The following is a 27,359-nucleotide window of genomic DNA, read 5'->3' as shown; positions in this document are numbered from 1 at the left end:
GTGACAACAGCTGACCCTAACTGAAAGTAAAACATCCACAAACTACAACCTCTGAGAAACAGAATAATTTGATAACTGTTCCTTACAGTGATTGTAGATTTTGTTTTCCAAAAGCTGCAGAACTTAAGTAATAATATTCATGCACATGAATTTTATGCAACGGTTTTGCACAAGTTTCTGCTGATTTATCTACACATAAAAGCTTTGTGTGACTTGGCTCTGACGAAATATGCTGCTGTAGTCAGGCAAGACACAAACTGTTCAGTGTCAAGCACTGTGGCAAGCGTTTCTTTAGCAATAAACTTCAGAACTGCAATTCATAATAAGACATTTAGACTTTATGTGGAATATTTTTTACAGGGACAGAATTTATAATACCAACAGCACAAACCTGATGCTTTATGAGGAACTGTTCCAAGCAGAGGGATATTTATAGTTGGATCTGCCATTATGCCTTTATCCAAAGAACGCAAAGACAGGAACTCGTAGAAGTACTCAGCCTATGACAAAATAAATAAAAAATTGGTATGTATTATAATTGCATTAATGGAAGCAAGCTCTTTAGCATATAAACTACAGCAGAAAATACAACACTTTTCATTATGTCATTCACGGGATTTGTTTCTATTATTTGCTTGAGTGCTTCTTCACATAAGCATAATTTTCAGATAATTTCCTCTTATTTCAGAGATTGCAAGTGACCATACCATAATCAGGACACAGCATAACAGCAAGGAAAATGGCATGCATACAGTGAACTTATGTTACACAGAGAAGACATTTTTTACAACCCACACCTTTTATCTGGCAGACCACAAAAATATTACGAACAGTAAGCTAAAGCTGCTTTTTGGGCAGAATCCTCCTGGAGCTGACCGGTGAGCCTGGATGACCTGCCTGCACTGCAAGCGCAGCTTAAAGGACGTACTCACAAGCACGATGCAACTGTGGCATCAGAATATCCGAAGCTTGCTCTTGGTTGATCTGCACAGCACGGCACATTGCCTTGGGGAAACAGCGCTGGACGATGAACAGCCACATTACTGGAGCGCCATGCTAGGACACATGTCTTGCTTACAGCTCTGACGCTGCCTTGTTCAACCTCAGCTCATTAAATCGTTCCAAGGGTGGAGCTGAGCTGGCTTCATGTCACTCACTATTAACCCACAACAAAAATTATTTGTTTTGGAGATCCCCAAAAGGTGTTGGCATGATTTAAAAAATACTTTCCACTACCTTCATCCTACTCCTGATATGCACCTGCATTGTGGCACAGATTGTAGGCTTTGGTACTTTCTTCCATGGGTCCTGGCCTCTCTGTTGAGTCACTTGTTTAATATTTCTTAATATTCAATGCAAAGTGACCTCATGCATCTGCAACGCAGCAACACAGCTGTACACGCCACGTACGCCTAAGATGTATGCATCCTAGCAAGTCACTGGAGGCTTCCACTACTGTCAATGGCACAGCTACAGGTGTGCAAAGCAAGTGGAAATGAACCTTTTCCCTAAAGTCTGGCTTCTCATTTACACTGAAGCATATGAGGGATCACAGGTAATGCAATTTGCTGCTCTCAGAAAAGAAACCTTAGCATGGGCACTGGCAAAAATGTGTCTTCATCCAGCAACCCACTGATAGTAGACAGTATTTTTATGTCTGCTCTTTAGCTAAAATACTGAAATAAAGAGAGAGTAAAGTCAAAACTGTATGAGAACTTTGGGCTGATAAATGTAGTTAATTTATGCATACAATATGACAGTCAATATCCTTAGCAGAAGACTGTCCTTTTTCTCCTGAAATATCCTGGCTCCCTAGTGCAAGGAAGCCATGGACTTACTGGAGTGAGACCAGTGAAGGGCCACAAAGATGATCAAGGAACTGGACTGTCTGACATACAGGGAGAGCCTGAGAGATCTGGGACCATCCAGCCTGGAGAAGGCTGAGGGGATATCTAATCAATATGTATAAATAGCTGATAGGGGGGTATAAAGAAGATGGAGCCAGGCTCTGCTCAGCGGTGCCCAGTGACAGGACAGGAGGCAATGGGAACAATACTCCATCTGAGCCTGAGAATATACATTTTTACTGCGTGGGTGACTGAGCACAGGCACGGGTTGCCCAAAGAGGTTGTGGAGCCTCCGTCTGTGAAGGTACTCAAAACCCAGCTCAGCACAGTTCTGTGCAAGCAGCTCTAGGTGACCCTGCTTGAGCAGAGGGATGGACTAGATCGTCTTGAGATCAGACTGTCTGATCTCAGAACAGCCTCAGCCCTTCTGTGATGCTGTGCTCTGCTAACTTGAGTAGAAGCCCCGGCAGTATGTGAGCGACCATCTCCCTTTCGCTCCTGGTGACACCAGCAAAGCACTCATGAGCTGGGTAGGTGTTTATGAGACTCCTAATCAGCCCTGGCAGCACATCCGCTCGCTCTGTGGGGACAGCAAGGAGAGCCCTAACAGCATGCAGGGGCTACACTCTGCACAGTCTTCAGAGGGTGTTGTGTAGGCACAGAGACCTCAGAGGAGGACTCGCAAAACAATAGGGAAGGAAGCAATGAAAGTTATTAAGGGTGGGTTAAACACATGGAGTATATGTGGGAGGGAGCGGGGACATGGAGAGAAGCAGTAAAACAGGAGATGAAAATTGAAGTCTGGGGTAATGTTCAAAAGGCTGCTTTTAATTAAAGACCTTTTTTTCCAATACAGTATACCATGCCAAAATATGAAAACAAGCCATAAAGTCAGATTGTGAACATTTTTGTTTTCAAATAAAACTTTGGTTCAGAAAAATAATTATATGTCTCCACACATCTATAGAATAGTACAGTGAGTGAGTCAATGCTGTACTGTCTGTTTCTCATTGGTTAGCTTTGATGTTTGGCTATATCTAAACCAGGTCATAATGGGTTGGGATATTAAAACATTATGTTCTTACTACTCTAGTAAACAACAACTGGTAAGTAGACCAAATAGCTTCAGTCCCATATTTCCATTCCAGCCACACTGTTAATAGCAGATCAGCTTGTGAGCCAGAGCCCTGATTTGTAGGAAAGGAACTGGAATCCCATATTCTAGAGTTGAAACGATGCCTAAGGACAAAGACAAAAAGAAAGTTCGCTGTGGGAAAGGGGACCGATTGCTGCATGAGCCACAACACTCACCGCCTTTCAAGGAAGGAATTCCTCTAACCAGAGCAGAGGCGTAACTATGATTCGTGCCTGAGGCAGGAGTACATTCTGCTCACACGTTAAAAAGATGGGAAGAGACATTGCACAAGCAACAGGCTGCTCAGGAGAAAAGCCACGCATTGCACTGGGGGGAGACACCTTCTCTCACCATTTCTGTACAAAGGTTTATACCTCTGCTGAGTTGACAAAAACTGAACTTCTTGAAATGATAGTATCTAAGAAGACCGGAAACACCGCCGGTAGATCTAGATAGCATGACTTCAAAGTTATGAAGCCATGTGCTGCAGAGTATGTTTGCAAATCACGTGTGCTGGACTGAGTTGGTTAAATTTTGATATAAAAATTGTATACAAAAATCACAGTCTAGAGAGGCTGCGTAGTGGAGCAGAGTAGTTTAACTCCTCAAACCTGTGAATCTGAAATAAGATTTGTCTGCCATAAATCCTATCTATTTGGACAAAAACTGTCTTGACACAATCCCTACATCCAGTCTCCAGTATTGTCCTGCTGTAATTTGAGTTGATTGCCAATTAACTTGCATTAATCATCGTGACTCAAACGCACACAACACACTCTCAGCAAATATTTAACATGCTCCAGCCTAGCATGAAATTTACTCATGATGGTTAATTGAAGAGATAGGTCTATGCAATTAAAATATTGTCTAGTGACTACCATAATTTGTGCTGTAAGTGGTCATTGTGAGTGGCTTGGTAGCGAGAACAAAATTTCCTTGGATATTGTTGTGAGATAAAGGGGGAAAAAAACATAATCCATAATCCCTTTTTCATTACAAACACATTCTCATGACTTTTTTTGGTTTTTTAAGCCAGCCTACGAACTCTCTGGTACGTGAGGGGCAAAATTTGATACTGAAGCTAAATCTCAGAGGAACGGTGTTATCAGAGGTGATGGAGGAAACGGGGGATTGAGATAAACGATCTTTGACAATTGCACGCTCTGCATGCACAGAAGACTCTTTGGTTTTGGCTTGACTTCAGGGAGCACCCAAGGAAGAATACGCTTTACTTTTTTGTAAAGACTTTGTTTGAGACCCTCAGAAACTGAGGCAAGGGCCCCTGCAGACCTTGTGTGAACAGTTTGAGGACTCGGTGCCTTCAGGCAGCAGGTAGCCCCGCGCAGCTGCCCTTTAACAGTTCCCCATGTGGGCAAAGCCCTCAGCAAAGGGAGGAAATTTCGTCTTAGGCAAATAATTCCATGGTCAGGATTAACTTTTATGGACTTTAAATAGCCATTTTCTATAAATCAGAGGAATTTAAAGGTTATAAAAATAACAAAGCTCTCTAACAGGTATTGTAGCAAACATCTGTCGGCAGTTTGGTTTTAAATGATATACACTTAAAATTCCTACAGAACTCCACTCAGTATAAGATCTACTGTATTAGAGTTTTCTTATCACTCAGATGCCATGCTGTGCCTACCTTGGTTTTGTTTCATATTTAATCAAAGCATTCACAGGAATGTGCTTTATATTTTCTTCATTTTACAAGAAAGACGTAGGATTAGAAGTAATGGTAGCACCTGAAAGTGAAGCAGTGGCTTAAACTGTTGTATGTCACATCTTAATAGCCTAATGAAATCTGCACTCCTTCTAACAAAGAAAAGATAATGTGTGTTAGCTTTGCAGGTAGATGTAAGAAATTAACTATATTTTCTTCTCATTATTTTAAAGACATCAGTGCTGAATGTTCTATTCTGTTATCAATTAAATGACAAATACACCCTAATGCCAATTTTCCATGTTTAAAGCAAGAAACTAATCAAAAAAGTTCCTTTTTATCCCCGATCCATTGATATTTCTGGCTATGCACAAACTAGAAGATACTAGCATGCATTATCCATAGCAGATGCTCTCAGTTGCAAATGCCATAAATAAAATCACAAAGTGAGGCAATGTATGTATTTGTTAGGTGTTTACAGCATGGACCATTGCTTCTCCAAGATATTAACTGCATTAGGTCAGAAAAGTTGGTCCATATATGTTCCAAGATGAAGCATGAAGCAAAATGAGATTAATTTCAACAAAGAGGGGAGGTCGTAGCCATACTGCATGTACCAGGCTATTGAAGGAGTCTGGCCAGAGTATGAGTATGTATGTCAGCAGCACATTTTGTAACTGTGGTGCAGTCTAGACGCTGCTCTAATGAACAACGTAATGATGCCTCCTTAGACAAGCAGATAATAAACTGTCTGCCTACAAGGTTTTATTTTTCTGCTAAGGCAGACAGCTTTGCCTTACCTGTTAATTGGTCCCATCACAGAGTGGGTAAACAACTTTTTTGCACCTCAGTGTGATGCTCAGAGAGACTTCCCAACAGCCTCACGAGGTGGTCCCAAAGTGGGAGACATGCTTAATAATATGAAGTAATACAGAAACACACTTGGAGAAAACCAATTTACACAGAAGACAGGATAGCCAGCCTGTTTTCCAGAACTGGCTGCTAAGGCTATGGGAATGAACCGAAGCAGCAGGATTAACAAAAGCAGAGATGCACACAAAAGGAAAAAAAGAGATATTTTGGTGTTTCTAAAAAACAAGGACCCAAATTAGAATTCAGCAAAATGGGCAATATCAAAGAAAAATACATTATGTGACAGCGTTAATTACACCATACTGTGGTGAAATGCACACAACTCTGCAGAGCCTGTTTTATGCCTGCTTTCTTCATGTAAAGAAAACTGTGGCAGACTGAAGAAAATCCATGCATGAGGAGGAAGACTTTTTTAACAATGGAGTGAATCCCTGCATGCAACTTTCAACAACCACCAGTTGCGGTTTTAATGGTTTTAGAAGAAGAATGGTACAAAAACTCCCTGATTTTGTCAATGGAAGATGACTAACTGGTCCTTAACATCTCCTGTGGAATGCAGTTGTGGGTGGCAGATCAGATCCTCCAACAGAATGATTTAGAGAATTGGAAAAGAGAAATTTCTTGCTTGCTATCAAAAGGAGCCCCAGATTTTGAAAGGTGACGCTGCAGGCTCCCAAGAATGCTTTGCACAGGGGAGATGGACAGAAATCTTTGCAGAATACATTAGCCTTTCCTCCAAGTAATGAGAAAAGAATTCCTGTAAGGACAAGTAATACTAAGAAATCACTGTCAAGAAGCTTGGTGAGGCCACAAAGTAACAGATTTAGATTACATTTAGCAATTGAGGTTCTGGCAGTTGTCTGCTCCTTGGGAGACATGGGAAACAAGGCAGCTACTCGGTCATTTTGAGCAGATACTTTCTCTCACCAGACCTTGAGCTCTGGAAGCGCTCTAGCATTTGGAGGTCATCCGAAACCACCCTGAGACTGGAAGCTTAAGGGCTTGGCAGAAACAGTGGGGTTTGAGAGGGACACCAGTGAAAAAGAAAAATCCAAGTACACCAGCAGAGTGTTAACTTTGAAACTCATCCTTTCACACAGGAAAAAGCAGGCTACGTGAAACAGAGGGCCAAATAAATGCCTATCGCACATTCCTGTCCATCATTAGCCTGCTAATGAAAATACGATTTTGGCTTAGATCAGAGTCAATCCCTTGACGCAGCAGGTAATGGCAACAGGGACAGTGGGGCCACTCCACCAGGCTAAAGCCTTGGAACACAGCATACGGGCAAACAGATCCACAGAATTTCTGGGTGAGTACAAGTACACTGACACAAAGGCACATGGCATGCAGGATTTCTTAAAAAACAGTCACAACAAATTTACAGCTCCTCATTGAGGAAAGTTTTGGAGTTTCTCACTCCTTCTCTACCTTGCTTTATTTGGAAACAAAAGAGAAAGCACAAGAGCACAACTCCCCATATTTAGACGTTTTCTTGTTTATCAGACTTTCTGTAACATATTTTATTACTGCTTCACTAGAATGACTTTTGAGAAAATCAAGCTAAAAGGAGACAAAATCCTTAGAGTTTTGATAAATATGCACAGTTAATTATGTCTTGAAAATCTCTAGCAAGGAATGATATTTCTCAGCATACACCAGGCTGGAATGTATACGTAGTGCACAAGTTTCCTTTAAATTGTTTTCTCCTATGTTTTCCAGATGAAAATTAGATAACTCTGCTTTGGGATAGGGGAGGGAAGCAAGCAATACACCAAAACGAGAAATAGCATTGAGCATTCAGATTAAAAAAAATTGAAACATACACAAGCCTTCATTATCTTCAAATACTTAATGAAACATACTGCTTTGGTATCCTGAGAATTGGTAAAACCTATTCTCCTGAAAAGTTATTTCTTGTTCCAGCACAGCAAGGGCTAATTCATTCTTTTGCCACTCAGCAAAAGATCAGTGCTCTCTCCAGTGGAGATTTCATTATCAGGGATGTCCAAGATGCCAATTTCCTAAGGCTAATTAAAAAGGGGGAAATTATCACTGCTCCTTAGAGAAAGAACCTAAAATACTGTCTCACCAGGTTAGTTCCTAACAAAACAATGCTGAACAGGTCTGCTACTGGCACCTGCAACACATCTATCTACGTTGAAAATAAACTGTAAGATTATTTTCTTCCCCTCACAGCTTGAAAATGAAGTGAAAACCTGGTTTGGCTGGTCCTGAGAGTGCATCTTTACATCGATTACAGACTGTTTGCAGTTTCAGGCTCTGGATATTTATTACATCCACAGAGATACATAAATATAAATAAGTCTCTCTGGAGATCTATTTATAATTCATAAATAAGCCTAAAAATTCTTTTCAGAGAATGTCAGATAATTTCAATAAAACCTTTACAATTAGGGAAATGATTGCACTAACAAGTATTTAGACTAACTATGACGGAGATCTGACCAGACACTACATTTAATTAAACAGAGTATTTTTAAAAGCACAAATGTAAGCCTTAAAGATGGTGGCTCATCTGACATGACAGGAGAAAGTTCACAGCTGAAGAATAAGCTTATCCACCTCTTGCATAGTGGTAAACATGGATAATGCACACAGATTCATTTTGGCCATGCTTCAAACTTCCAACCCTTTATTCTTAAGCCTCACAGGACAGCTTTGAAGTTGAGGATAAAGCTCCTCTAGCACACCATTACCAAAGAACAACCTCTGATTATGATCTCATGAAAGTGTAATCAATAACTTACACAAGTTAAAAGCGTGGCAAACAGCAAAGGTCACGTAATTGGGCCTTTATTGAGTCCATGTGTTTCACTCTTGGCTTTAACTGGCACTCCCGTATAATAAATCTCTCTCCCCAAAATGTAAGCAATGAACTTTCTCAAAAGTTATGAAATCTCACAGCAGCTTCTGTCAGACTGGGGTCCTTCTAGGATCTCAAAGGGGGTTGCTTCCCCTTTCGTATACCCAAGTGACAGAAAGTTTGCAGCACCTCTGAGTGAGAGTTTCTTTATTTACTGCTCAGTAGATAACGGTCTTTAGCCTTGTATTCCAAGCAAACAAGCGTTTAAAAGTTATTGTGAAAAGGTTTTGAAAAAAATTCCACTCTTTCCTGACCAGTTGTTAGAAAGACTTCCTTAACGCTGCTCTCTTAACATCTGCTGTGTGGTCTTTAAATGCTTTTTTCTGTGAATATCCAGAGTAATTTTGTTCTTGTTTTATGGGCTGCCATTGACCAAAGCAAATTTTAGGTACTACGGTGAAAGAACCACCAAATTCATTATGTAAATAGAATGCTTGATCAGTGTATCTGAAAAGGAACTTGTGTGTTTGCTGTTGTACCTGAAATCACACTGGTTTGTCTATTGAGACAAGAGCCAAGCATGTGGACATGTGTTACTGTGATATTTCCATGTACCACACAGGCCTCCATATAGTTATGTCCTCCATAACTATACTTTCATTTTATCAAAGCAAGACGGACTTATCTTTGTAACAAAGCAGGGAAGTATTACCTTATCCCCAGTTTCTGATAAGAAACTGAACAGTTTCTACAAACAATTTTTCTGTCTTTCAGGATGTTTCCGCAGGCAGGGTCTGCACAGCTTCATCCCTGGGTTACAGCACCAGTCCCACATGGTCCAGTCTTTTGAGTTAAGGTCCAGAATGGCCCCACAGATTTTCCAGCATTTAAATGAAGTACATTCTTCAAAGCCAGAACATCCTTGACTTCCTGTACACTCAGAGGAGACAGACCAGCACTTGCAGAAGAAAATTCAGCCCAGCCAGAGTCTGATCTACCTGCCGTCTTGAACTGCCTTTCTCTCTCTCCCTGGGGGCAGATGGAGTCTATTCACAGCACAGGCATCTTCACCTGGCCTCACACTGCTGACTTTCTCTGTGCTGGTTTGCTAGCAAAGTCACACCCCAGAGAGGCGGCAAGTCCTGAATGTCACTGCAGCACATGGGCTGCGCTGCCGAACACAGACAGTTCTCTGCGCTTGGTATCATTTCACTGAGTTTTAGCAACAGTTATTTGGAGAAATCCTCCCATCAAAAATGTCCTCTTCCCCAGCCACTGCCCATATACCAATCCTTTCCTACTCTTCACAGCTGGTTCTTTTTGCCTTCTCCTTCTTCTTGTCACAATCTTTCTTTAGATGGGATTCAGATGAGGAACATGGCAGAGAGTCATGCTGGTTTTCCTTTTTCCTCCTTCTGCTATGGTCCTTTTCTTCAGTGGGATTAAGAAAGGGTAAAAGTTTTGTGGAGGTGAACGAGCAGAATGTTTTGCAGTGACCCTAACCTCATTTGTATTAGAGAAAACATCAGTGGGACAGTTCAGCCTCAGACATGAGCGTGCGGACCTCCCCAATCCCAAATTTACCTCTGATGAAAAACCAGTGGGAGTCTGATGACAGCAGAAGTTGATACTCTGTGCTCAGATAACTCCCCCTATCTGGGATTACAGAGTTTTGCTGAGATTGAGAGCTAAAATTTATTCCTTGATGCACAGTTACGGTGAATCTGATCTGCTTTTGCAGACTGAGGCCAAATTGTTGTTTTTGTCCCTCAATATGACCCAGATGTGCTGACAATCCATAACTTCTGCTGGAGTCAAAGGCTGCTGGAGGTTCTCCAAATCCCCCAAACCAGCCTTTGTTGGCTAAATGAAGCGAGTAGCTCTGGGCTGAGTGTGGTCCATGGTACTTTCAGAAAGAGAGAAAGACTGGAGGATAACAACGCCCCGCACTGCAAACCTTGCTGAGCTGTCAGGTCTGCTCCCTGCATCACTACAGGGCACAGAAATGCAGCACTTGGCACAGCAGCCTGTCAGCCGAACCCTGCCTATCATCTGTAGCTCTGTAGCAGGACTCTCTGAGTCAAGGTCAATTTTGTTTGGTTCTGCTTGAATTTCTGCTGGTTAGAAGAGGTTTGGGGTTTGGGAGACGTCTCTGTTTTAATCTGATTTGCCACGTTTTCTGTAGCTCGCAGTACTGGGACTGAACCAGGGCAGCTAAAGGCAGCCTAAGACTGGGCTGTCGCAGTCCTACCCTCTTTAGACGTGGCTGTGTGATGAGCTAACCAAGACAGCAGATCAAGTTAAAAATTAATCACTTCTTTCTGTAGGGCCAGTTTTCAGCCAGAGCAGCCCCACAAGCAGCCACATCAGCACTGGCACAAGAAAGAGAATGGAAATGTGTGACCACGGATGAGAAAGAAGATAGGGTGGTGTCAGCTGCTAGCCTGGCTGAAGCTGTCGTGGAATGGCACTGGAAGCAAGGTGAATTGTTCCTGTGCCATTGGCAGATGTCAGCTTTTCTCACCGCACTCTCAAATTTCATTATCCTGGAGTGAGGAAGAAACTAAGCTGAGAATCATCAGTGAGATGATGGCTCCTCCAAAGCACTAGTGAAACCAACAGAACCTGCACCCAAATAGGGCATGTGCACTTCTGATGGCACTGCCAGAGCCGTTAAGTGGACACAAGGCTTTGTATCTCTGATAAAAATGAAAAATCCAAACACGATTCAACCCTCAGAAATATTATCTTGCAATTGTTCATTACTATTATACACCAGGAATAATTTGAGTTGACTCATGTTTGTCATGTTTTTAAGCTTGAGGCTGTTTGTATTAACAGGTTACTTTGGAGCAACATAGGGTTACGAACGTGTTTCTGACACATGATCAAGGAGCTGTATGCTTTAAATGGAATTTGACGTACCTCTCGTGAAAGTGAGACATGCCAAGTGCCGCCTTTCCAATTGTGGCATGCCACTTAGGTGTCCTGTGCAGCTGAATTGAGGATAGGCTGTCCTGCCACATCTTAGGAAAATGTCGTACAGAGAGTTACAGAAGAGACTGGACAATTACGCTGCATAAGGAGGCTTTTGTGATCATACCAACCATACATATAGTTTGCCAGTGAGGAAATCCACTGGTCAGGTGTCGTGGTTTAACCCCAGCCAACAGCTAAGCACCACCCAGATACTCGCTCACTCCCCCCACCATGGGATGGGAGAAGGAATTGGAAGGATAAAAGTGAAAAAACTCATGGGTTGAGATAAAGGCAGGATAATAGGTAAAGCAAAAGCCGTGCACACAAGCAAAGCAAAACAAGGAATTCATTCACTACTTCCCATGGGCAGGCAGGAGTTCGGCCATCTCCAGGAAAGCAGGGCTCCATCACGCGTAACGGCTACTTGGGAAGACAAACACGGTAACTCTGAATGTCCTCCCCTTCCTCCTTCTTCTCCCATACAAGCTACTATGAAGAAAACTAACTCTATCCCAGCCAAAACCAGCACATCATGGTATGACCAGTCTCAGCTAAGGACACTGCTGTTCTGGTACAAAGGTGAGGCCCATGCTCTGCTGCTTCTGCACATGAGGTGCTCAAGCAAACCACACTGGAACATGTGCACTCCTGAATCAAGAGAGCCTGACACTCCTCCAACAGCCTTTGCCGTTACGGTGGTGCACACAGCATATGGGCTCCCTCATGTGGATCTCCTAAGATGTACCAGAGACGGACCATGCAAGAACAAGTTGGGAGTGCTGCAGCTGAGGAAGACGTCACACAACCTGCTTCCTTCAGCTCTGCTCAGAAAAGTAGCTCTCCCACACCCTCCCCAGTGTGCAGGGATGGAGATCCCATCTCTGCTCCCCTCAAAGTGAGGAGACACGCTGCTGTTTAGACAATGGGATTAAGTTTATGCAACATTCAAACTATTTTCAAACTTTTAAATCTCTGAGGAACAAAGTGGTTTTTTTCCTAATCCTTTCCACTTTTCAACTATTTTTTTTTTTAACAGAAGAAATGCTACACAAAACCCACTTGTGTTATTAAAAAAAGTTTCAAGAAGCCTTATGGTATCCAGTTAAACAGTCAAAAATCAGGAAATACCGGTGAATAATGCTGTATGTACAGACTTAACTCCATCTCTGTTTTTACAGGACATTAAAACCTCATTAAGTACATAAGCCCATACTAATTCTCATCTATGGGACACAACATCATGCAGCTTCTTCTGTAACTGCTAATCTTACACAACCAAGGAACAGGTGCTGAAGTCCTGCAGGTTTCCTCAGAGTAAATGGCTGTTACAAACACTGAGTAGCCTTTGAAAATCCTGCCCATTAAGTCAACTGGACACGTTAAAATGAAGATGTACAGTAAACGGCACAGTTGCAAGCTATGCAGTACAAGACTTGCTGCAGAGGTCTAGGGAAAGTATGCTTGCACATGAAGGCCAACTACCTTAATGTAATAGTTTGCTGCTGCAACCTTTCAATTGCATTTAACAAACTGAGATGCATATGAATTAGGGGTGACAGAAACCGGAATGCCACAACTTGCTGACCACAAGATTAATTAGAAATGTTTTTTTGGGAAATGTGTATGGCAAAAAATCTCAAGCTCAGACCATGCTGGTTGTATGCAAATATCTACATATGTTTTCAAGTGAAGATTTTTAAAGTAGTAGAAATCTGTTTTCAGAAAAATTATGATTTATCTGTAGGCTATTAACATACTCCTGAAGGACAACAGTTGAACACCACACCTCAGTTAGAAGGTCCGTTTTCCATAATATACTGAAAAGAATGTCTAGTTAATGGTTTATACTGAAAGGTATGTCTAGTTAATGGTTGAGTTTTCAACATGCCGGTTATACAAATTTTAATGCAAGCTTTTTTGCTTTTTCAAAGAAATGCCTTCAAATATTTTCTACGCACTGAAAGTGGTCAGTAGCTCATCTTGTGCTTGCCAGAAATATAACTTAGACTTTACCACAGGAACTAATTTAAGTAATTCAAGTAGCTTATCTGGAAGTCTATAATCAGAGATAAAAAACAAGCTTCACCTAAACATCTCTGCTGCTTGATTGTTGTCAGAGTAGGTGTTTAGGCATTTAAAGTAAACTGTCCTGTGAATGTGGCTGGGGTAGCAAAACCAGATTTGTTGTCAAGGCATAATAATAATGCGGGAAACAGTGTTGCAAACTCTCATAATTGAATATCAGTTCAAGAAATTCTGCTCAGGTTATAAGAAAACCAGCCCTCCTCTCTATGTCTCACCACGCTTAGTGAAGCCCCTGCGGCCTGGCTGTTTCCTCCACCTTCCCTTCTCCTGGGTGGAATAACCAGACACAGTCTGAGCAGGAGAGCGGCACAACTGTCGTCTCAGAGCAGGGAGGGTTAGTTTGGTGACCCTGTTCTGTTTTGATGGGAAGTGGTTATAAAGGAATCAGAAAGGGAAGAATCTCACAATACCACTTTCACAGAAGAGCAATGGCCATCCCTTTCTCTCCATGTCTCACAAAACTGGCCTTCTGCTTCCCACCCTCCATGAACACCTCTGGCCTGGGGAAGGGAAGAGATCCTGAAAAACACGGATACGCTCCATCACCTGCTCTAAACCAAGAAGCAGGGAAAGACCTTACTGCACTTACCTCAACCTTTGCAGACAGGGACAAGAAACATATAAACCTAGAGACAGAAGTTTCTGTTGGAGTTGTTGGCACTGGGAGAGGTGGAGAAACAGACATTTCACGAGAACTTGCAGAGGCTGCGAGCGCTATACCTCCAGGTAACCATTCCTCCAGCAAGCAAACTTTCAGATTCCCCATCCTTTTAAATATTTCCCCATTAATTTAGTTGAATGAATTTATACTTCTTGATTGTATTTTACAGGATGAGAAGACCTTACTTTTTGCTGAATAAAGGTCTTACATAAATAAGTTAAGTACTTAGGAATGTTTTAAATCTTGTAATTCTACCTTTGGTTTCAAATAATTGCTGTCTAAACAAATCATAGTAACAGTGGCATTATGGCATCAACTATATAAATTATGAAGTTTCCTTGACTGCAAATGTTTGGCAGGACAATTAAAAAGGGTCCATTAACCAATAAGGATATTCACACTGATACAATTCAGATGTGAACTCCATTAGTGGGCAGAATAAGGCACAGACTTTGTACCATCAAAGGAAAGCTGCTGTTACATCAAGCAAAAATGCGAAACCCAAGTCATTCTTGATGTGATGAAGGCCTCTAATTTCTATCTGTAGGGACAGTATGAGCTTCTCCACCCTGTACCTAATACTAATATGTCACAACTCTGACTGGAGGGGAGCCACATGTTGGGTCATAAGCTTTCAGTTAGACTCCTTTACCAATACAGAAACCTGATCGTGACTATGCAATCTCAATATATGTTCCTGTGCAAAACTGGAAGGAAGAAGATAAAAAAAAAAACCAGCACAAACCAAAAAAATCAACCAAGGTAATGGAGAACATGCCCTGCTAGCAAATTATTTCCCAACTCCTACTATGGCTATGCATTTCATCTGTTGGTTGTGATTACAGACCCAGGTAACTGCATTTTGCCTCTCCTTCCTCTCTGGCAGATGCCAGTGTGCTGTGCTGTGCAACCTGCCTGTTCTCCCTGAAGGTCCCTGCATAGAATACTGCAGGCACATATTGCAGCTATTTGATGTATCTGTCGCTTCATAAGGGAAAAATAAATTTGTTTCAACCCAGTCACTCAAATGGACTCTGTTTCAACAGTTCAATTTATTTCCCAGAACCTCTGCAAGAAAGAGAACTGGCTAAGGCTCAAACTTCGAAAAATGAAAGCAGTGTTTACTGCAGTTTAAAAGGAACAGGCTGAAGTTGGTACTTGTACTCCTTACTGAAGGTGTTCAGTGGACTTGATTATTTGCCTATGTGGTTTTTGGTCTCACATTCCCATTGACATTGAAAATGTATCAATATTCACACATTTGCAAGTTGAGAGCAAGCAGAAAACATTGCAGAGAGAGCCTATCTTCTCCTGCTCATCAAGTTGGATCTCTCCATGCCTTCCTAATGCTTTCAGAAAAAATAAGTTAAAAATCACAGTACTGAAAGCTCTGAACTCATTCTCTGATGGTCAGGATGGTCCAAGAGCCTGCCCTCTCCTCCTCTGGCCAGCCATCATTGCAAAGGCTGTCTCTGCTGCTCTTGCTACTGGTTTCTGTGCTTCAGCGCTCAGATCTGGTGACAGGTCTTCTCATTAGTGGGCTGCTGTTTGGGTAGTTTGTTTTCCCTGGTGATGGGCCAAAACCTGAGGCTGGGAGATTGCCAGATTTTATGTCAGGCATATTTATTTCCTTTAGGATCGGCTGGGTTTAGCTAGCTGTTTATCCAGGCTAAGGGGCAGCTTCAGAGGATTTGTGGGGCCAGCTCTGAAAGCGGTGTTTGGTCTCCAAGTTATTTATTGAAGTATTTGGCAGTGATGGCAGCAAGTGCTGAAGCAGCTGGAAGGTAATTGCCTGCTTTTCCTTGTATGGCCAAACAAGCTGGATTCCACCAGTTGGTTGCAAAACAAAGCAAACTTTCATACTAGATGCAAAAAATTCTGGGTTTTTCTTGTTGTTTGAATGAAAAAAAACCACCCCAAAGCTTTGTAAGCATTTAATAAGGCATTTCTGTTCTGCACGTGCCTCTTCGCCAAGTTAGACAGACTTGTCAGGTAACTCCTCCTCGGCATTTTTGTGCAGCTAAGTGGCCTTCTATGAATGGATTATGAATCCACATACTATAGTGGACTTCAGGTATCATAGCTGGATAAAGTCTTCTCGGTGCCTCTGTACAACAGTATCACTGTCTTTGCTTTATTTATATTATTTTTTCTGAGGCAGATTTCAGTTTGCTGCATCGCTGTGATTGTACAAGCCAGTCTCAGTTTTGTGTTCCTGCCTGGCCCATTTTGTGTTAATGGCTGGCTTGGGGGATGAGAGGAGAGCAGTAGATTTTGTTTACCTCGACTTTAGTAGGGCTTTCAGCACTGCCTCCCACAACATCCCCACAGAAGAAGTGAGGAAGTGGAATTTACATAAATGAGGTGAACTGCTGCACTGCCAGGCTCAGCGGGTTATGATGAGCAGCACCAAGTCCAGCCGGAGGCCAGTCACTAGTGGTGTGCCTCAGGGGTTGATACTAGGTCTCATGCTGTTTAACATCTTCATTAATGACCTGATGTTGTGACAGAAGGCACCCTCAGGATGTTTGCAGGTGATGCAAGACTGGGAGGAGTGGCTGATACACTAGAACGTTGTACTGCCATCCAGAGGGACCTCAATAGGCTGGAGGAAATGGTTGACAGGAACCTCATGAAGTTTAGAAAGGGGAAGTGCAAAGCCCTGCACCTGGGGAGGAACAACCCCACACACCAGTATATGCTGGGGGCCAGGCAGCTGCAAAACAGCTTGGCAGAAAAGTACGTGGGGGTCCTGGTGGACAACAAATTGACCATGAACCAGCAATGTGCCCTTGTGGCAAAGACAACCAACAGCCTCCTGGGCTGCATCAGGCAGAGCGTTGCCAGCAGGTCCAGGGAGGTGATCCTTCCCCTCTGCTCAGCCCTGGTGAGACACACCTGGCGTGCTGGGTCCAGTCCTGGGCTCCCCAGTGCAGAAGAGACATGGACCTACTGGAGAGAGCCCAGGGAAGGGGTGGGAAGGGATGGGAACATGCCTCAGACAAGTTTGAGGACGTCTGGGTTTCCCCATTTAGATCTTTCTTCTATGAAGTAAGTGCAAGGAAAGAGACAAATCTTCTGCCGGTTCTTCTACAGACTGACAGCTCTCATTAGAGATTGGGAGGACCAGTGACACAGGCAAAGGCCCTGCAGGACTGTCAGCTCACGCATATCATCTGCCAGGGTGCCACCCAAGGGTAAAACATACATGATCGCAATGTCTGCCTACTCACTGAGCAGGACTTCTGTTACTTAATACAATTAGCTCAGCTCAAAGTGTCACAGGTAGCCCAGGTGCTTTTTGTACATGGATCTCAACTTTACTTTGTATAAGAAGAGCTAGTCTTTCAATACATTATTACATACATTAATATATGTATTTTATTATGATCAGTTTACTATAATTAAGATTTTAAAATGTCAGTCTCCAAAACCAAACAGAAGGGAGAGAAATGCAGTTAACTGTGCATGCAGCAACCTATCTAAAATGTAACTGATTTTGTGTTTCTTCCATTTACGATTTTCAAAAAACCCATTTACGTAACATAAAATACCAGTTAAGCTATCTTATGCTTCTACTGAAACATACACCTGCAGCAACAGACATCTACTACATTTTATACATATCATTCACTGCAAAGAACACCGTGTGTTTTGTTATGGAAAGACTAAGTATTGCAATGCAACTGCCCGCTTCTGGCTGTGCGTTTTGGGTGGCTGTACTTCCCACCATGTCTGAGTTACAATCTGATGTAGCGAAGGGTTTGGCCACAAATAAACAGTTAAAAAGCAAGCAATAAAAAAAAAACCAACATTAAAACAAAAAAAATCCAACATGTTTCAACAGAAGAATAAGAGAGACTAATAGAAGTAAAGTAACATCTTTCAAAAGGTGGAATTTCTACACAGAAAGGAAAATAAAAGAACAAATCCTAGCAAGCCAAGTGTAAAGCCACAGGAAGACGAAACAAAAACCTTTTTGAGGTGCATTTTCTTGAAAGCTTTAAAAATACTAATCAGGAACCCATTGGTCTGAGCTAAGGTATACAATACTTAGAATTCTCTTCAACATGATGCAACTACCTACCACATATCACCGTTTTGAAAGCTCCAGGTCACACCATATTCCTTACACATGTGCATGCCCTAGGAATAGCGTGGTTTCTTACATTTGTTTTATATGTACATAACTCACTCGGATAGGAGCAAGTCATTCATACTCGTAGCTACCAAAAAACCCAACCTTTGGAAAGTGTGTAAATACATTAAAGATTCTCCCAGTTACTTCTCGTTATGGTTAGTTCTTACTTTTCACTCCATGGCATTACTTGAAATGGCATTAACTTTAGACCACTAAGAACATACTTGGGAAACTGTCTGTACAAAAGAGGTGATGTTGACAGAAAACATTTTCACTTCCACAAAGAAGAGGAAAGCAACATAGCCTGGATTTTGTATTTCAGAAAAACTGTTAGTAACATGGGGAGAGAAATCTGTACGTTTTCACAAAATATAGTCTTGAAGCTTGGGGTGTCCTGTTAGTTCCAGTGCTTTCCAAGAGTTACATTGTACAATGCAGCTACTGCTGTAAAAGTAGTGAAAATACTTTATTACTTAAGTTTTTTGTTAAAAAATGTATTAGAATATTTACAGAAAGGATAAACAATGAAAATCCTGAAGAACAGTTTATTTAACCCAGCTTTACACTGCTGTGTAAAAAGAATAATTGTGTAGTTTACACATATACCATGTAAATTACTATCGAAACCAGATGTAGCTTACACTACAAGGTGCCTTGTAACTCATCTCTTCTGAGCAATAAATATCCACACACACCCCCCTTTGTCTTGGCAAAACTTTGAGAAACTTTACTGCTGTTTTCTATCAGCAGATACAACAGATGGCTGGCACATGCCTGCTTTACTAAGCAAGTGGGATCTCTACAGCGTTACTTTGATCCCTGGTGGCATGTCTACAACACTGAGACGCAAAATACCACAGCTGAGCAGAATCTAAATATTAAAGGTTTGGAGCTGTGCTCTTGATATGAGAACCCCCTGTCTAAAAATCATGCTCACAGTATGTAAACATCTTCACATTCCACACGGAAATTTTGGTACAGAGGTCAGAAAACAAAGTATTTCCTCTGTTTGGTGACATGAAACCGCACTGAAGGTACTACTGTAAATCCCAAGAGTGCGAGTTTATGTGATTGGCTTGACCAAACTTCCAGAACAGCCATACTTCTACTGGAAAAAAAAAAGCCTAAATTGTGCATATGAGACATTTTTTAAGCTGAAAAGCATCCCTGTAATCACTGGGTATGAATAAGATATTTACAAAAAGTTCAGCAGTTTCTTTGAAGAAAAGTTTCCTTTGAAGAATTACATGTTTTGAAATTCACTGGGTTTTGTTTTCTTTCAGTTTATCAGGGAAATAGTGACATTTGAATGGAGCACCCTATTGCATCAATAATGCCTTAAAATCGGTAGTCTGTTAGCTTTCCTCTGGGGAAGGAAAACTTCTCTTGGCATAGCTGGATATTCCATTTTATCTTCACGGTCAGGCTACGTCTCAGCAATGTAAGGTAATTCCAGAGAAATCAGCTGAGCTACTTGGGGTTGATGGTCACATTGCTGAGATCAGAACTAGCTGCCAGGAGCTGTAATTATGTACCATTCCACTTTACAATACAGAAATGATGCTGGAAAATGCACTCATGACATATGTCCCCTCTTCTTAAAGAGGTGGGCATCTTTTTGCTTTACTCAAGGTTATCAATAACTCTTTGATCAGACGTAACCAAGCCCTTCCAGTAGGACAGGTCCAATTGGCCCTTTCAAGGGCCCCAAGGACCGTGTGCTGCGATGCCCCCTTACCTCCTGACACTTGTGCTCTTGTGACCAGAAGCACTCCTAGAACAAAGACCAGCACTTGATCTCCTATACACACATGCACATCTCCTGTCATAGGGCAGAACCACCACTGCCGTATCACAAAATGGCATGCATCCAGCAGCACAAGGCTGGATATATCTTTAGCACTTAATATACATGCGATATCCATGCACCATGAGAAATATACATGCATCCTCCAATCATATGGGCCACATCCCATTAATGCACCCAGCACAATACTGAGCATCCAGATGTCGCATCATGGGCATGCAGTCAACCGTGCAACAGGAGAGGAGCCGTGGGGTACTCACAACAGTTGAGAGTAGGAAACAAGCTGCTACAATAATTTGTATGGCCCCCAAATGTTTCTCCCATACCTGAAGGGTACCAAGCAGCCTGGGCAGGCTGTGGCCCAGACTGATTGCGTGGATCGGACCAGAGACTGCTACAGAACAAAAATTCCAGCTTGCTTTTTGATTTCTTTTTTCATCTCCCATCTATTAAATCAACCTGGCTGCTGCTCTGTCACTGAGCGCTTGCTTCCTGTGCACTGATCAATTTTATTTTAAATGGCTCTCTCCCACCAATACTCACTCACAAGTGAACTTGATTTTATTGCTGTCAGAAGTCCCACTAAAAGTTAACATATATATTGGGTTTTGTGGATTTGGAGCTTAAACACCTGTCATAAGTTCCTAAACACTGTAGAGATGATGATATCACTGCAATCTTTGGTACCTTCCACTGATGGACGTGGTGAAACACGCCGCAGCATTAGTTAGCATAACAGTGTCTATTCCTCTCTCATTGGGAAGTCTGTAAGTGCAATCTTCCCCAGAGGACGAGACCCCCAAAAGTCATAATTTTTTCTTTTGCAAAACCCATAAGAGCAGGAAGCACGCCAGTGAGCTCTAGTGGTTACACAGATGCCTACTGTATGCTATATATTACCACTAATTTTTGCTTTTTTAAACCTTTCAAATCAAGGGGCAACCTTTGCAACTACCAATTTACCCAGATCACATTTTTTCTAAAGATAACATAACATAACATCTGTAACCTTACATTTAAATTCATAGGTAAAACCATAAAGTGCATAAAAACGTAACAATCCTGTTCTGCAGTATTCTAACCTTCTTGTAATGCCTGGCTCATCCTGACTTCACCAGAAAAAGTAGGTATTCAGCACCTTCAGACCCTTAAATTTTGGGTTTCCCCCAATATTTCCTAATAATTAATTAGAACTAATGACTAAGGATTAAAAGCAGCTAATGCTTTTCTTTGGTTAATGTTTTCTAGTGAAAATCACTTTAATTGCTTGCTTACCATATAAAATCTTTTCCACATAAAATGGATCCAGGGCACAACGGCCACTGTATTAGAAACGTAACATCTAAACGTAGTGGGTTTTTACCACTGCAGTTTACACAGAATACAGGTATAATCTAGTCCTTAAAACGTTCAACAGACATTTTTGAACTAAAATATGGAAATACACAGCAGTGCAGGACTGGGAAGTATTGCCGCTCCCTGGGCTGGATTATTCACTCACCTACAACTTGGATCATTATTTATCCCAGGAGCAGGTAGATGGAATCTACCCACAGGATATTTATACCCACTTTCCACAGGTGTAAACAGGGGTGCAAGGTGCATGTCAGGAGAGAGTTAGCCCTACCCTGTTGGAGATCCCAGGCGTGGTGGGTTGACTGTGGCTGGCTGCCAGGCACCCACCCAGCTGCTCTCTCACTCCTCCGTCCTGTTGATATCAGGACTAGGAACCATGTAATGACATAGACAGGTTCTCCTGTACCTACACAGGAGAAATCTAATCTCTATCAACCCAAAAAGGGTTTAGCTACTGCTAAAGGCTGTGGCATACACTACTGACAGCCACCAAAATCTTGGAGCCCTAGAGAAACATCTTCAAATCTCAAGTGGGATACAAGGTTAAGAGGACTATAAGGCACAAGATACAAGACTCACAGAAGAAATTATTTTAGTTTTACCAAACAGGAGACAACTGTATGCTAGTTAACAGTCATTTTACAGAAGGCAGACTAGTACTTCAATATCTTGAATGCCTTTCTTCTTTCAAAGAGTACTAGTTTCCACTTCTTTTCCTTCTTCCTTTCTTGCCTCTTTTCTCCCCTTTCCTCTCATTCTCTTCTCTTCCCTCCTCCCCTCGCTTCCCCCTCACGCTTCCCCTTCCCTGACTTAGGAAATGCCCAGAAAAAAGTATTGTGCCAGAATAAAGGTAGCAAATATTTAGTACTTTCCTGGACATGTCAATGGAAACTTCTAAGAACATCGAATCATAGAATCGTTAAGGCTGGAAAAGACCCTTAAGATCATCGAGTCCAACTGCCAACCTATCACTGCCAAGTCCACCACTAAACCATATCCTCAGGCACCACGTCCACCCTTCTTTTAAATACCTCCAGGGATGGAGACTCCACCACCTCCCTGGGCAGCCTGTTCCAGTGCCTGACAACCCTTTCGGTGAAGAAGTTTTTTCTAATGTCCAGTCTAAACTTCCCCTGGCGCAGCTTGAGGCCATTTCCTCTCGTCCTATTGCTTGTTACTAGAGAGAAGGGTCCGACCCCCGCCTCGCTACAACCTCCTTTCAGGTAGTTGTAGAGAGTGGTAAGGTCTCCCCTCAGCCTCCTCTTCTCCAGGCTAAAGAACCCCAGCTGCTCCTCGTAAGTCTTGTTCACGTGTCCAAAGAAGGGCAACAAAGTTGGTGAAGGGTCTAGAAAACATGTATACTTAAAAACAAAACAGAAAACACCTGTTAAAATTTACTAATTTCTTCCCCTCATAAAATATTGGAAATTCTGGAGAAATTGTGTTCTTTTGCCACCAATAACTTTTATCCTACTTCTCTTTGCAACACTACTGTGGGCAATGATGTTGTTGCCCTATGGGCTACAGAAGAAACTCTCATGTTTTTTCCTGCCTCTTCTCATCATGTAAAGGGCTGGGTGCCATAGGGACAGTAAGCACCCCGGTTTCCACAGAGGATGACAAGAACTGCGAGTAACAGGCAGCTGTACTCAAACGCCTCCAAGGGATGCAAAAACCAACAGGACTGTTCGTGATACCAAAAAGTAGATATTTTCTCTAAGGTGTTAAGTATCTTCATTTTTTCCCACAACTCCTAAAACACTAAAGGGGTTGCAACTCCCTCCTTAGCTTAGGCTGCTGGTTGAAATCCTGCTCTTCATCTGCAGACCTGCCTAAGTGTCTAAATATCCACAGCCTAAGACTGGAGTGCCAATGTTTATATTGGCTGTACACACAGATGAATTAGTAAGAAGCAGCTAGATGGGATTATAAAATCTCTGAATGCAGAGTCTCTCAGTTTTAACACTTGTTTGACCCATAAATATTTCAACGATGTAACTTTAACCATTTGGGTATTTCACTTACTAATTATGTTTTGTCTAACAGGAATTCAGTAATTCAGCAAAGAGGAGGCAGAATAATGGGTTAAACAACTTTGCGGCTGCTCAGAAGGGATTTTATCCTGCAAGTTGCATCAAGAGGAACACTTGTCTATGCTGTCTTCAAGCCTGTGACTCTTCTCACTGAAATCAGTGTTACAATCATCTTTTCCTAATGAGCAACCCGTAGGCAGCGAAGGAGGGAAAGGAGAGCCCAAGAAAGAAGGACAAGAGAAGAAGGACAGGGTCCAGTCTAACATCTCAATCCTCCTTTCCAAAAAGAGGTAGTTTTATCATGGACAGCAACTGAAGCTGGCAGAGAAATGGAGCAGGAAATATAGTCCCAAAACACACTAATTAGTTCTAGGTATTTAAATGCCAACCCTTGGCGTACAAAGTTGTTTTCTCTGTAAAGCTGGACTGGAACGCCAAAGACCTTGAGCAAGTCACTTAGCCTTTGTGAGTAAGTTTTGTCTCTCCACATTCCCCTCCCTCTCTAAAAGAAAAGGTGAAGTGTTTCCTAAACTCAAAGGCTTTGTGAGGATAGCAAAAATTACAAGGGCCTTAGACAACACCTCGAAGCCAAACAAGTCCTGTAGTTAGAAAGAGTTAAAGCAACCAAAACCACAACCAAATTTGTGAAGCTGCAATTAGCTGAATTATACAACCAATTTTCACTGAATATTCGAAGGTAAAGATTGCTTCATCTTTACCAAACTCTTTATTGTATAAAGTCCATGTTCAACATTGTAAAAATTAATTTTATCCATCATTTTGATGTTACAACGCTTTTTTCTGTGTATCCATGATAACGTATGCTAACGTGTTTCAGCTTTATGCAAATTTAACATATGTTGTCAGTGTGTCAAATCTTGCATATGTTTCTTCATGAAAATATGTCACGCATTCTTATCTTTTCAACAAAAGAATCCCAAGGGATTCAATACACTGCAGATTTACGCAGCTTTGCAATGAAACTTGGTCAAATTAAGTTTACAGGAGAGAATTATTATTTAGCAGGGCTACACATTAAGCACGCACATTCAGCAAATAGAGATCAATGAAGAACCTGTAGGATACATCCATTAGCTGAAGAAAGTTGAAAGGAAATTGTATCCGCATAACTACCATCAGGTAAAATTTTATTAAAACCAAAGGCAACCGGTGCCTCTCTCGTGGACTCCGGCTGCCCGCCCACGCCTCGCCAACCCGCCGGGTTCTCCAGTGCCCGAGACACCCGGCTCCCCCACGCGCTTTACAACCCCACCCGGGAACACGCTTGCCGAGCCATCTGCCCGCGCTTCTCGCAGCCCCCTGAGCCCTCCCCACCGCCCTTTGTCCCCCGCGTTCCCCCTGCCCGAGCCCGCCCGCCCCTTGGGACACCCCAGGTTACCCCCGGGTTCCCCCCGGGTTCCCGGCGCTGCCCACGCGGGTCCGGCGAGGGGCACAGCGGCGGGTGACCCACGCCCAGGGGACGCCTCGGAGAGGGTTTCCTCAACGGTTCCAAAGCCAAAACACCTGCCGGGGTTTAAAGAGCCGCCCCTCGCCGCGGCCCCGTCTCCGCACCTACCCGTCCCGTCGCCTGCCAGGTGAAGTTCATTGCGTGGATACCGACGGGGATGGCGGGCATCCTCTGCTGGGCTTTCCTGAAGTCGTGAGTGAACGGGGCCATCTTCCCCTCGGACACGATCAGAATATCCTCCTCGAAGCCTGCGAAAGGCAAAGGGGCGCGATGGGCGGCAGCCCCCCCCCCAGCCCCGCCGCGGCAGCCGGTTTTGGGCGGGGGGGGGGGAGCGTCCCCGCTTACCGATGAGGACCCGGGCTTGCTGGGCGTCGATCCACAGGTAGAGCGTGTCGGGCTGCCGCGGCGCGGCCCGCAGGCTGCAGAGGCTGAGGGCTCCGCAGAGCAGCGCGGCGCACAGCCGCCCCGCCGGGGCCATGCTCCGCGCCCGCGGCTCGCCGCCTGCCGCCGCCGCTCCCGCCGCGCCTGCCCTCTGCCGCGGGGCGGCCCCGGCGGCGGGGCGGGGGGGCGCGGGGCGGGGCGGGCTCGGGGGGGGGGGGGGGGGGGGGCGGCGGCGGGAGCCGGGGCAGCCACGCACGGCGTCCCACGGGCGGGAGGGAGCTCGGCGCTTGCGAACTCCTCCGGGCGTGCTCCTTCCCCTGCTGCGGAGGGCAGCCACGGGGAGGCAGTCAGCCACCCGATCCCCCAGTTTTCCCCCCGCCCCGCCCCGGGCGTCAGACGGCTGTGTCGGGACACGGTGCGTGACCGACACCTCCTCTGTCACGGAGGACGTGCCGTGGGGTCGCCGTGCCCGGCACATGCTGTGCACGAGGTGCCTCATACCTGCGCTGCGCTCCCGGCATTCACCCCGCAGGGGCACCCTGGTCAGCAAGATGGCACCACCGCGGTGGTACCAAAGCATCGCCGAATAAACTCAGGTCTGCGCAAAGAAACTACGTTTGTACATAGAGGTCACCCAGTGCACGAGGTGTTTTGGGGTTGGGGTTGGGGAAGCATCACTGAAACGGCACGTGGGGGCGGTTGGGTTGGGGGTCCCAGTGGGATCCAGCAAAGCCGGGCGAGGCACCCACCCGCACTGGCTGGCCAGGCCGCAGAGCGAGCCGTGGGCCCGGCGGTGCGACAGGGACAGCTCTTCCCAGCTCTAGGGAACTGCGCGGTGAATCTGACGACGTGCTACAGGGAGAAAAGGCTTTTCACCTTGCATTTGCCCGAAGGTCTCAAGAACAGTGGAGACACTGGAAAACACTGAAGTGTTGTCGTTTACACAAAATCTGGAATTGGCTCAATATAGAAACTCAGTAAAGCTGAAAGAATTTTCTATTCAAAAAGTTATTTAGACAGAATCATGCCTTTTAAAGGAATAAAAAATATTGTTTCTAAATTTTCTGGATTCTTTCCTAAGAAAAGAACGCAAGCCTTTTTTTAAAAGCTAAAACTAAGCAGGATAGATAATATTTGAGGAACCCCCCAAGTTTCTGTCTGGAAGGAGCTGGAGGGTATTTTCTGCCTGTGAATGCTCTTTGGATGCTGCTGCGTTTCACCCTGTCCTGCTAGGGTGACTGCAGAAGTTACCTCTGGATTAACTGCCTAAACAGAATTCTTCAGGTCATGGGAAACAGCATGAAGTCGGTCTTGCTTTTCCAGACAGATCTATTCGAGTGGAGTTTGCCACGTTGGCATACACACAGGGAAAAGGTACAGAGCTGTGTCATTATCATGCTCTTTCACATCCGGATTGCACAGCTAAACTGGTAACGGTCATTTTTTTTTTTAAGCAAAAGGTTTATGCTTCAACACATGAAATAACCTCGCCCTCCCACTAACATGCTGTACTGTGAGTTTTCATGCATCTCCTTCTGAGGAAGGACAGGGAACTCCTTGAGCAAGTCCAGCGGAGAGCTGCCAAGATGATCAGGGCACTGGAGCATCTCCCATATGAGGAAAGGCTGAGAGACTTGGATTTGTTCAGCCTGGAGAAGACTGAGGGGGATTTCATAAATACCTATAAATATCTAAAGGGTGGGTGTCAGGATGATGGGACTAGGCTCTTTTCATTAGTGCCCAACGACAGGACAAGGGCCAATGGGCACAAGTTGGAACACAGGAAGTTCCACCTAGGCATGAGAAAAAACGTCTTTCCTGTGAGGGTGACAGAGCAGTGGCAGAGGCTGCCCAGGGAGGTTGTGGAGTCTCCTTCCCTGGAGACATTCAAAACCCGCCTGGATGCGTTCCTGTGCCCCCTGCTCTGGGTGTCCCTGCTCAAGAAGGAGGGTTGGACAAGATGATCTCCAGAGGTCCCTTCCAACCCCTACCATTCTGTGAATCTTCCTCCTCAGTCTATGGATCACGTTGCTAATCCTGTATCACTGTTCCTTTCCTCTCCCTCATTTCTGTCATTCTGTCTGCTCAGGATTTTATTATCAA

At 43.7% G+C, this 27,359-nt stretch overlaps 1 protein-coding gene across 1 annotated transcript in view; it reads right to left on the bottom strand.

Moving 5' to 3' along the window:
* WIF1 (Wnt inhibitory factor 1) overlaps window positions 1-25,419 on the bottom strand; it is a 46,125-nt gene extending 20,706 nt beyond the window's left edge. Inside the window, exons 1-3 of the mRNA XM_075080892.1 lie at window positions 25,221-25,419; window positions 24,984-25,123; window positions 392-500 (exon numbers count right to left, since the gene is read on the bottom strand). Of these exons, the coding sequence (XP_074936993.1) occupies window positions 392-500; window positions 24,984-25,123; window positions 25,221-25,353 (382 nt within the window). The 5' untranslated portion in view covers window positions 25,354-25,419. The remainder of the gene's footprint in view (window positions 1-391; window positions 501-24,983; window positions 25,124-25,220) is intronic.
* Between the last annotated feature and the right edge of the window lie 1,940 nt (window positions 25,420-27,359).

This window comes from Phalacrocorax aristotelis, chromosome 1 (genome assembly GCF_949628215.1).
Source record: "Phalacrocorax aristotelis chromosome 1, bGulAri2.1, whole genome shotgun sequence".
Classification (NCBI taxonomy): Eukaryota; Metazoa; Chordata; class Aves; order Suliformes; family Phalacrocoracidae; genus Phalacrocorax; species Phalacrocorax aristotelis.
The sequence above is the reverse complement of the archived record's forward strand: the minus strand, read 5'-3'. Positions and strand labels throughout refer to the sequence as shown.